This window comes from Meleagris gallopavo, chromosome 2 (assembly GCF_905368555.1).
Source record: "Meleagris gallopavo chromosome 2, MGAL_WU_HG_1.1, whole genome shotgun sequence".
NCBI lineage: Eukaryota > Metazoa > Chordata > Aves > Galliformes > Phasianidae > Meleagris > Meleagris gallopavo.
The window spans coordinates 55,481,947-55,493,921 of record NC_139405.1 but is presented as its reverse complement, the minus strand read 5'-3'; the positions used below and the strand labels follow the sequence as shown (position 1 = coordinate 55,493,921).

The 11,975-nt window shown below is 40.4% G+C and overlaps 1 protein-coding gene across 2 annotated transcripts in view; it reads right to left on the bottom strand.

Annotated features, from left to right (window-relative positions):
* Positions 1 to 775: 775 nt before the first annotated feature.
* SLC2A12 (solute carrier family 2 member 12) overlaps positions 776 to 11,975 on the bottom strand; it is a 28,746-nt gene continuing 17,546 nt past the window's right edge. For both annotated transcript variants that reach the window (XM_085217257.1, XM_085217256.1), the window contains 3 exons: positions 4,449 to 4,571; positions 2,141 to 2,273; positions 776 to 1,355 (listed from right to left, as the gene is read on the bottom strand). In XM_085217257.1, the coding sequence (XP_085073383.1) occupies positions 1,259 to 1,355; positions 2,141 to 2,273; positions 4,449 to 4,571 (353 nt within the window). In that variant the 3' untranslated portion in view covers positions 776 to 1,258. The remainder of the gene's footprint in view (positions 1,356 to 2,140; positions 2,274 to 4,448; positions 4,572 to 11,975) is intronic.

Sequence of the window (11,975 nt, the reverse complement as noted above, 5' to 3'; positions counted from 1 at the left end):
TTGCTTCTTAAGGACTATGTCAGTAGTACTTACATGTACCTTTACTGGAAGATTTTACTTAATGTTTGATGTGTGTGCCCTAATCTGTATCTTGCTGAGCCTTATGTGCATCAAGATTTTTGATTGTTTTAGATGACACTGGATCTTCACAGTTAAAAATCCTGTGTTGTGATGACCACTTGCCTGATCTTTGTACAAAAAGTCCGACAGGATTTTGACACTAGTTCCCTAAAAGCTTACAGTGTAAGAAAGTTGTGGCATAGATTTGGCCAGTAGATAGCTAAAGTCCTGAGGTAGCTAACTTTCTAGTGACTTCGGTAAATCATGACCTTGGTGTCAATAGTTTCTTTTCAGGTTTCGAACACACGCTAACTGTATGAATAAGTGTTCTCCTCTAGAATTACAAAATTAATGTGTAAATGTGTGACAGTCTCAGAATCTGATCAGAATTGATTCAATCTATCCAGGAGTAGAACTTCACCTTGATTGTTAAGTTCCTTTAGTGCAGAACATGGTCAGGTGGTTTTAATGCTATGAGACAGTAAATAAAATGGGATCATGTGGATAGTCCAAAGTAGTATCAGTACTCCAGCTGACCATGTCAGTCTTACTTCCTCTATTAAATGCTGAGAGAAATGCCACTATGTGGCTGCTGAGACAGTCAGTATGCTTTTAAAGTGTTTGCAGGTTCTTGGGCCATTTACTTATCTGCTAATAAGTATAAATCTACTCATCATTCTATGACAGTTCATTAACCTTTTAGGAAAAAATAGACTTATTTCATGGGAACCATACAGCTAACCCTTTATAAGGCTGGTTCAGTAATTTAGGATACATTTGGTGAGAAATAACAAAGAGTTGGAGTGACATAAGTCTTTGGCAGTCTTCTCCTGTGAGACAGATTCTTCCTTCTCCTTGGCACCCAGTAGCTCCTTGCAGCTCTGAGCACTTGGTGAGTATAGATAACAAAGACTGTGCACAGCATTCTGGCTTCCATGCACCTCCTGTGTGTGTCAAAGTAACCTAGGGGAGGTGAGGGATTCTGGTTTGAAACAGATGGAGCCTGGTGTTCCAATGAGTTACAAACTACAACAATTTTTAATGCTGGCCATAAACTACCATTGAAAGAAGCTCTACTAAGAAATAAGAGAGAGATTATCTTGTGTATAACAAAGATACCATGTGTCCCATTGTAGTGTCAGTATTAATTTTTCTCGGAGTCAGTCTTTTGGCAAAGGCTGCCTTGGTTGCCTCAGCTCTAGTAGAACTGTTCTTTCTCCCTGTTGGGTAGTTCCACCGGCATCAGCTTCTCCCTGCGCTGGCTCATCCAGCACAAGCGGGTCTTTGTGTATTTACTGGAGAATTAAAAAAAAAAAAAAGATAAATAAATAAATAAAAATTGCTATTGAGTGTCAGTAGAACACGTTGCATGGGAGGACTGCCCCCAGTCACCACCACCACCCCCACAGGCTTTGCAAGACCCATGCCCCGGGCCACTGCCAGAAGAGTGTGGGAGCTATGCTGTCTTTTGACTTGGGGCTGGTAAAAAAAGTAGGTACACATCCTCTTTGGGCACATTATAGGAGTCTGCTTTGTTTAGATATATGTATATATATATGTACACACACACACATATATATATATATTCAATTGCTAAAAAGAACTGAAAAGGATGGGGGAGATTACGAGCACCACACTAATAATAAAAATTGAGTCCACAGGGCCACTAGACTAAGTAAACACATGCAAAAAGCTCCCATCTAATAAAGCTACACAAACTTACATGGAGGCTTGAAGTACTGGAGACAGGGTCATTGTCCCTCCCTTTTCCTGACTGCAAGTCAAGACATACAACCCAAATGGGAGAGCAAGGCTCCCTCCTCCTCAAAATGCCACTCAGCAAATGTGCTTGGGAGTCAGGCAGTCATTAGTGTTGCTGGAAACCACCATCCCTTCTGGGTCAGTCCTCCCACAACAACAAAGCGTTTACTTTGCCAGATGGACTAGCATGTGCAAGCTCAAGTTTTGAAAAAACATGACTTTTCCAAAAAAATATCAGTATTCCCTTTTTGTTAGTACACATCACTGAGAGGCTTTGTCTCTCTGGCATCATAGGGATGCAGTCACGCTTTGTACTTACTCTTTAGCCAATTCCATGGATATTTGCTCCAACGAGCATCCTTTCGTCTCTGGTATAAACAAAATAACAAAAGCCAGGGATGCTAGGCTCATTACTGTGTAAATGAAACACACCCAGGACAAGCCAATAAGCTCTATAAAGGAAAAAAAAGAATTCTTTACTTTTCAAATATTACTTTTTCTTTTTCTGCTGCAATCTTTCTATAGGATACAGCCCCAAACACACAGATGTTAGAAAACATTTAGACTGTTATTCTTGGCTTTTTCATTTGTGCCTGGCTATAACTTGAAATGTTTTTGCTTTTTCAGTCTTTATGGAAAACAAACAAACAAACAAACAAACAGCTAAGCAACCCATATTGACCCATTTAGCATAAACCCATTGATTTATTTTGTTTGCTGTCACTTTGGATAGAAACAGTGAGCAACCATTGTTGCTGTTTCATGCCAGGGCACTGGGGGTCACAAGCGTCTTGAAATTCCACCCTTGTCTGGTTTTTTTGCAAATTCTTTCATGAAGCAATAAGAGCATTTTTCACACTGAGGCAGTTGTCTCAGTTAATCTCACCAGGCTGTCAGTTCCCAGCATTTCTGCTGCAAGCTGTGGGTTCTGCATCAAAAGGAGACCAAAACATAACTCCTAATGGGGCCAGCTAAAAACTCAGTTTTTGTGGTTTGATTTTTGTGTTGGTTTTTTTTTGTTTGTTTGTTTGTTTGTTTTTTTGAGTTTAAGGGGGCAGAGAGGACCTCAGGCTGAAGGAATGGATTCTGCCACTACTGTCATGTTTTTGGAAAGCTCACCTCATACAAGCTTCTGTATAGATAGGCCCTTAGTGTTCTTCCCTGTTAAAACTAAACCAGAATGCTGAGACACTTGTCAGTTCTATCATGAGCTAAAAATTGCAGCTGAAGCTTCTGTTCTAACTGCTATCTTACACATCAAATACCTGCTGGCCATACTGACCTCCACATAAATTTGTCTGAAGACAGATTTTCCAGTTCTTACTTTCTACCCCAGACTAGGAACTTGTAATTGCATATAGTTACACTTTCAGAAACCCTGATCACATCCGCTAAACCAGCAAAGTTGCTGTGGATCTGCATTCACCGTAACTGAGACCAGAGCAATAGCTACGTATGCGTTAACAAGTAGTGCTGCATGACAGGAAAGTAATTCCAGGTCAACTAGTATTCAAGATACACATCGTCTGATTTCAGGAACATCTCCTTAGCTCTAGTGTGGCCCAAGGTCTGAACACATACTGGCAGATAGAGAGCATTCATGGTGCATTTTCCCATTTGGTTTTGTTGAAAAGCAGTTCAGGACTGCTCTGTGATGGAGATCAAAGTGTCACAAGCGTAGACAACTGGAAAAATTTCTTCTGAAGAAGCTAAAGTGCCAGTGTAGACACACTGAATTTAACCTAGCATATTTTGCCCTAGTTCTGATAAAAGAGAACTTTTTCTCTCCCTCTCTCAGAAAATGCCAATGTGAAACTCATTTTAGTCATAGATCACACTTAATTTAAATATTCAATTTAAAAATATATCTAACAGGATGAAATCACCTCAACTTTTTGTGGGTCTGATAACAGTTGCTTGCCTGCCTCTTCATCTGTTGCTGAATTATGTAAAGTAAATTTGGAATCTCAGTTCTCTCATATAGTTTGACTTTCAGCCCATATTTTCTTCAGAGAAAAATTGTAAACCAAAATTTGCAAAACTTCCTATGAAATTAAATTAGAAAAATATTTGCCAATCAATGAATTTCCAAATTGGCATTTAAGCCTTTCACTTGATTATAAATTATACTATGACAATCTACTTTCTTGTATTAAAACATGAAACACTTTTACCTTCCAAAGACACCTTTTTCTAAATGAAATTTGCTCAAAGTCAGGATAATCCTGCAAAAAAAAGATTGATTTCTATAGAATGTTCTCTTTTTTTTTTTCTTTTTTTTTTATGAGGAAAACTATGTCTGATCCAAAAAGCTGTGATTTAATATAAAGCAGAACTTTCACTGACTTCAGAAGGAGCAGGGCTAAATCCTAAATATCATATATTTTCATTTTACTGAGGAAATGGCTTTTTTTAAATGGTCTGTGGGAGACACAGAATTGCTACAGGCAGACTCAGAAAGGTGTGGAGGAAACTAACATAGCATCAACATAGAGCACCCAAGTAAGTCTCTGAGTTTGGCTCCTGGGCACAGTGGGTGCAATTTCAGCAGCATTGTTTGCATAGTTGAGTCTTCTGTTATGTCCATAAGGAGAATATCAGCTCAGGAGAACACAGAGAAATCTTACCAGTCACAGTCAGAAATGTCAAGGAAATGAGAAGGTTTATTCCCCAGTTCATGCTGGATGTCAAAGCCATGGCCCGTCCCCTGATCCCACCAGGGAAAATTTCACTCAGGACCAGCCAAGACACTGAAATGGAAGAAAAAATAAGTAAAATATCTTTGAAAGGATGACTTGGTATAAGTTCAGATGGCTTCAATTGGAGCCACCTGGCAGAATAAGGCAGTTTGGGGGATGCTAGGCGTGCATGGGCCCAGCCTCATGAGGGCCCACCCTGAGCAGTACCAGTGATGGGAAGGAACATTGTCACCTTCCAGACATTACCCAGGAAATAGGAAAGGCTGGGAGGTAAGTGAGCCCTGACAGCACATCTGCTCATGAAAGGGAGCACTATAAACAACTCAGTGACATAATGCTGATGGGGCTGGGGCAACAAATCAAAGAAATCCCAGGCTTTGGAGCAGTACTGGGTGTTTCTTCCACCTTATAAATCAGCCCACCATGCTGAGGGAAGTTCACTCTTCCAGCTCTCTGCTATGAATCAGTGAGGGATAAATGAAGGCAGACGTCCTGATTTTTGGCTCCTTTGTATCACACCATAATGTAAGTGACCTCAGTGCTTGTGTTTCTGGTCGATAAAAAATTAATTCAGTCATATAGAGCTGGCTGAATAGCAATCTTGGTGGCACGAAAAAAAAAAAATGACACCACATTTTTGCACCATTCCTCGTTACTAAAACAAGGATTAAAACAAACAACTCAACTTCTCTAGCTCATAAACAAGATGCATTGTCTCAAAGTTGCTTTGTGGAGACGTCGTAGGCTAGCAGACAACCAGCAAAAGGGCAGAGAGGTACATGCAGACAAACTGTATCTTCGGATCCTTGGACATTATAGGTTGGTTCTCTGATATATGCTTTCTGCAAGATAACAGATGGACACACATACTGGGCAGTCTTTAAGTTATATTGAGAAACCTGACTTTCTGTGGCCAAGCATGTGTCATGCTGTGTTGTCCTTTTGGATGATTGCAGGGTTCTTCTGTGATTGAGGTGAGGAGTGTATGAAAGGAAAAATGCTGTGGAAGAGACTATAAAGGACCAACTGAAAGGGAAAGAAACCTGAGCCTTAACTCAACAGAGTAGATTCCAGCAATCTCAAATTTAGATCTCTTTGTACCACAAATTCAGTAATAATTTTTGGAGCTGACTCAGATTTATTTAGTTATTTAGTTTTATGGAGAATTACAGTGAGCTTCCCTCTCATGCTGGGATCCTCTTGGCACAGTGGGGATATTAGCCCAAGTATAGGAGCAACATTCAAGTCCACAATGCGCGAGAACCTGATGCTGTTACAGAGACACATGGGCATCATACAGTGAAAGCTGTAGAAAGACTTCTATTTTGCTGACTTGAATCACAGCAAATTCAATACAATCTGCTGAGAAGGCAAACTTTCATCTAAATAAATGATTTAGTCTAAAGTTCTATGTGATTTCTACAAATAATGAAGGGGAGGGGCAAGTAAAAAGAAACCTGGCATCTGAAGCAGATATTCTTCACTGTCAGGCCAGCTTGTCTGGCTCCTGAACAAAGTCAAGCCTTAGCAATGCATGACAACCTTGCTGCTGTGCTTTGTGCCGCTTCAGCATCAGGGCTGCTGAAGCACAGATCGTTAGCCATAGCGATACAACACATCACCGCAGGAAGTGCCAGCCACAAAGCAACAGAGAGCAAGCAGGGTGCAATACGTTATTTCTAGCAGTAGGTAACCAGCCTGTGGGCTTCATTACCATAGGATATCATTACAGCCAGAAGCTGATAAACACCGGAGAAATTGATTATACACCAAGACTGGCAAAGAAAATATTCATAGTGCAGGGTTAAAACAGACTCTGAAATAATTCAGATTTTTTTTCTGCAGGGGATAAGCCAATCTCCAGATGACAGGGTTAGGAATAAACCTTTTCCCTGAGAATTTTGCTCTGTTTTTGTTCATTCAAGGGCTTTCTTGCATTCAAGCACTTGACAGTGCCTGCTTGCAGAGGCCCTGAAGGTGGACCATGTTCCATTTCTGCCTATTGGGCAAACTCTGAGCTGGGTGAGCATGAGGGTCTGCATTGTACCACAGCTGAAACTGCAATGCTTCAGCAGCCACAATGCCATGCATTTTTTCAAGGATAGGTTGTCTATTTCTGTCTTAATGTGATTCATCTATGGGGCTGAAACGTGATGTTTTCCTGTTAAGAAAACCAAATTCTTGAGCATTTGCATCAGCTAGAATAGTGTTTAGACATTATTATTTCAACAATCTATTTAGTTCAGGAAGGCTTACCAGATCTGTTCTTCACGTCTGCTAATGGTAGCTGCTTCCTCTGGCATGCCTCTGACCTCTGCTTAACTGGCTAGGAGTGGAGAGGTTTATTTCCCCGAGAGAAATAGCAATTGTAGAAATCTGACACTTATTACATTCTGTTTATCCCCTTCCCCAAGCTGAGGCAGCGATAACAATCGATTTTTTGCTTTTAGCACCTCTCCGGGATTGTTTTTACTATTTGTACTGTTGCCAAAAAGCAGCAGCTGCTGTAGGTACAGAGGGATGTGGCTTTCTCTTGGGGAGCCGGGAACTAGGCTCTGCTCCCAGTCACAATGGCTGCTGCTACCTTGTGCATGCAGCCCTCAGAAATTTAACCTGGACGCTCCCATAGTCTCCGCAGAGAGAACTGGCTTCTGTGCCTCCACCAACCTAAGCCGTTGCATTGTACAGAGGAAAACAGCCCTTGTTTGAAACCAGGGTCCAAATAATATCCCCTCCCATCACCACCACCATCACCTCTCTGTCTTCTAGGGAATCCAGCATTACTGCAGAAAGACACTGCAGTAAGAACCACACTGCACACACACAACAGTTTTCAGTGACTGATTCAGCAGCCCCAGCTGCTCTTGGTGGAATAGATGGGGAAAGAGCTGGTGCCTTCCAGTTCAGGTGGGATAAGAAGTGAGGCTCTGAGCCCAGCAGGAATCTCTGTGCAAGAGGATTTGTTCACGCAGAGGCTGCATGCAGCACTCACCTCATTGACCTGTGGGGAAATTGTACAACTGACTGATCTCTTTTGGCAAAATCTGGAGGAGAAAAACCACCCACTGGTGATTTGTGGATGTGGTTAATTCAAAGAAAATATTGGTCTGCATCAGCAGGATTTTAACTGTTCCAGTATCACAGAAACTCCAAGCACTGAAGTTCCTTACACACATGGGAAGAGCAGAGGATGCAAGTACAACACAATCACTTGATGGATTGGGACATTAATCTCTATACAAAGTACAAGAGACTGTAAAGGAATAATAATTATAATGATGGTGGTGGAAGATTTCACCTAGTCCTATTCAGACTGCATAAACTGCAAGACGAGGTACATTGCTGGGCCTACATTTTATATGGCATAGATTATGGTTCCTTTAAGCAATTTGTCTGACAATTAATGAGAGAATAAAAATGAATCGTGTTTTAAAGTTGAGCAGTTGTTCAAGGTGTAACTGTCCCAAAGATGCTCTGTTTTACTGGCTGTAACATTTCAAAATCAAAATCAAAAGTATTGTAGAAATGAAAAGAGCCTATCATAATATTTTGTTTCAAAAGGAGAACGATATTAGAAAAAGCATGATTTCTGTAAGGAAGTTAGCAGGGCTATTGGAATGAGTGCTTTAGTGGTGGTATGGAGAATGTTTGTTACCTGATTAGAGTCTTAAAAGATTGATACAACTGAACAAAATTAAAAGAAATAGCACAGTAAAACAACTGAATGAAGAAAGCTGTTAGAAATACAGTAGTGCCTCCCATAAATGTCATACCCCACTTGGACGTGCTATGTGCAGGTTTGGTGAGCTCAGAGCTATAAGTGCTGCATTGAAAGCTGTGGAATTGGCCCTGAACATGGCAATTAGGCAGATGAGGACTCCAGCTTAGAAAACAGTGAAAGGAAATAGACCTGAAGTTTATAACATTGTGAATGTGAACAGGAGAGAGGTTTACATTGCTTTTTAAAAGACACAAACCAGGAAAAAATGAGTGAAGTCAGCAGTAACAGCTGTTAGGGGAGACAGTAGGATGTGTTTCTCCTGGCAGTGCTTATTTTAACTGCAAAGCTGGCTTGCACAGGATGCTTCATATATGAAAAATATTACTGAGTTAAAATGACGAAATGCTGTATATGAAAACAATATTTCCCTATGTGTGTGGAAAAGGATCCATCAGGACTGTCAAACAACAGTAGAAATAAATCTCCAACATTGTTCTCGAAGACCCAGAAAGACTTGCTGTGCATGTTTCAGGTGCCTTCTTTTTATATGCTCCCTCAGCACCTGCTGCTGGCTGTAGCTGGAGATGGGTAATGGATTGAGAAGCCCTTTTATTTGAGCCGATGTAGACAATATAATAAGCTTTACATTAGGGCCATAAGTAAAGAGGTCTCTTAGACCCTTGTGTGATTTCTTCCTTATTCTATTTATGCAGTACGTAATAAATAATAATAATAATTTAAAAAAAATCTCAGACTTACTTCAGAGAAGCAGAAACATCTGAGAATATCTAAGCAATGCTGTGAGATTGAGATTGCTCAACATTCAAGATACATGAATGAAAAATGTCCTTGTTTTGTCCTCATCCCTGCCAGGAGGTAGAAGCAAATTGGAAACTGCTCTGCAGCTCTCATTAATGAAATATTAGATCCATTGCTATTCATTTACTGCCTAGCATTTTTTTTCCTTTCCTGTACCTGTATTCTGAGAGATCAAGATCAATGTGGTGAAATTTAGAAGCAGCTGTTAGAGTTGTTGAAAGAATTCAAGTTGCTGAGATACAAACCCTGGAAAGAGATTAAGTGGGTTTACAGCTTAGCAGGGAAGTAGCTAGAAGTACATAAGGCTCTGGAAGGAGTGTAGCAACCAGAAGTCCAAGTGAAGAGGAAGGAGGGATTATCCCACCAGCAATGCAGGCAGGTCCTCTAAGAACATGTAACAAATTAACAAAATTAAGCAAGAATGCAAGCAAGCAACAGTGGAGCTGCCATGAGAAGAAGGACATGTCTTTACCAAGACCACATGTTTTTCCAGGCTCATGACCTTCCCTGAGATTTTCACGTATGTGGTTTCTGGACTAAAATTCTGCCCACATTTTTTTGCCAGAGACCAAAGCAGACACTGCATCTATTTAATGAAAGCTAATTGTCTGCATGGCACTGCCCTAAAATGTGAGATTGAAGTGGCTGCTCAAAACTAATAGCTGGCACATACAGAGTAAAATGCAAGGCTGTATTCATTCGGAGAGCAGGTGAGCAGTCAGCAGAGTGCCTGCTGCTTCTGTGTCCACATGGAAGGGAGCTGAATGCTTCTACTACTGAGGGACAGGGAAGCCAGGAGAAGCCACAGCTGATCTCATGCCTCTCGCTGGATCCCATCTCTGCTGCTGAAGATAACACATACCTCATTCCATGGCTTTTGAGGTGCTGTAAAGTTCAACTATTGCTTCTCTCCAAGCAACTTTACAGCTTTTAGGCCTAATATTGCTGATGATATAAAGGAGCTGGGACAGTATGGCAGAGCTTAAATTCTTCATCTTTTCTTCTGATACAGTACATTTCTATTTCTAATGGTTAACCCTTTAGGTTCAAGTATCATATGGTAATACAAGTGGGACTTTATCTCTGAGGATGTTGTAGAGTACATAAAAATAATTATTCACAGTTCAAACTATTTGCATCACTAACAGACAGTCCAAACAGGCCTCACAGTGTTAAAGAGAATTCACCCTTCACTCTTGCCTCCTCCCATTCATGCTCAAACTGCAGGAAGGTTTTGGGGAAGAGACTGTGAGACCAATGCACTAAACTCCTTCCCCTACTGCCTGGGCCATTTGAGGAGGAGGGCAGCAAGACACGCATCACCTCTGATTTTCTTCCAGCATCTTTCTCCTATAAACTGTTTATCACCATTGTGATCTTGCATTTAAACTTGCATTTCAACACATATTTTTATTTACTATTGCAATTTTAATCTTTATGAACTTGAAAAAATACGTATTGTCCAGCATGAGTTTTCCTGTTTCATGCAAGCATTTCAATATTTTCTTAGGTCTGTTTTCAGTGATACTCAGTTACTGTCCATCTGCTTGCAGTTCAAAAACAAGAAGACTTTTCTAATATCAGTGATTCCTACTCAAATGTTTACTAGTCGAGAACAGAGAGGTGTATAAGGATCTAAGAGTGATGGAATTATCTCAGTTAATGTGATTTGGGGTCCATCTTAACCAATAACAGTGCATTTGAAGGATGCATCATAGCTCTAGCGTAGACAGGTATATCATTATCTACACCTCTTTTCAGGTCCCCTAATAGAAACAGATGGCATGAAAGATGACAATTCTATTTGCAAATGTATTTCACATCCAGCTTCTCTGTCTCTCATCCTTTGTTGTATAGACACTCATATGTACCCATCAAGACAGATTAGCTTGAAAAGCAAGTAGAAAGGAAAAAAAGGGACAGAAAAACATGAAAACAATCTTCCAAAAGATAACATAATTGACTATAATATATCACATACAGTCATTCAAAATTGTCTTTTAATTAAAAACTGAAATGTGTACTCTTGCTTATAGGTGTTTATTTGTTCAGAATATTGAATCCAGGATAATCCTGTAAGGCATTTGCAGAGGAATGAGTGCAGAAGCCAGAGGCCCTAATCCACAAGAAAACTGAACATGAATTAATTCATATTTTCACATATTTCACTTCTGAAAAGTATGGAGGGGAGAAATTACCCAGCTGGGTGGGGTAAATGAACCTGTTTTTCTAGTATCTGAGGATCTATGTTGGGCCTTGGGAGGGGTGTAACAGAAAAGTGCTGTTGGGACATAACAATTGGAGGAAATTTAATCTTTTGTTCTTGCAAAACAGAGATTTGTGTATACACTTCAGAAAGCTCCCAGTGGAAGGGGTAAGAAGCCTTCTAAAATAGAGACTTATTTACTGAAAGGACCACAGTGGTCCAGTTTTTCAGTTCCTTTCTATTAACTGCTGCTCATGCTGCTTTGGTTTGTGCTGGAGGGAGAGAGCAAGGAGGAATTTTGAAGACTCTGGGTTCACCCATCACAAGACACCTTTCAGTGCTCCTTCACTTGTAAGAGTAGATTTTCAAGCAAAACAGAAACTGAGTGCCTTCTTGTGCTCCCCTTCCTTTTGAGGAAATCTTCCATGTTTTCCTCCCAGAACTCAATAAGGTCCAGGAACTCAGATGCCTAAGTGAAAAAAATCCCCTAACTCCATGAAGCACCTTACCCATCAGGCCACCCTCTGCACTTTGTCTGCTAGTCTCCACCTTCCTCAGCACTGCTTGTAAGTTATGCAGTGGCCCAATTTTACTTTGTTGGTATATATTTTTCGCATACCTTATAATGTATACTTTTTTGATGGCCTCTACAAGTGAAATAAAATATTGTCCTTGCACTCAAAATCCTTCTTACAGTTCTATTTTTTTT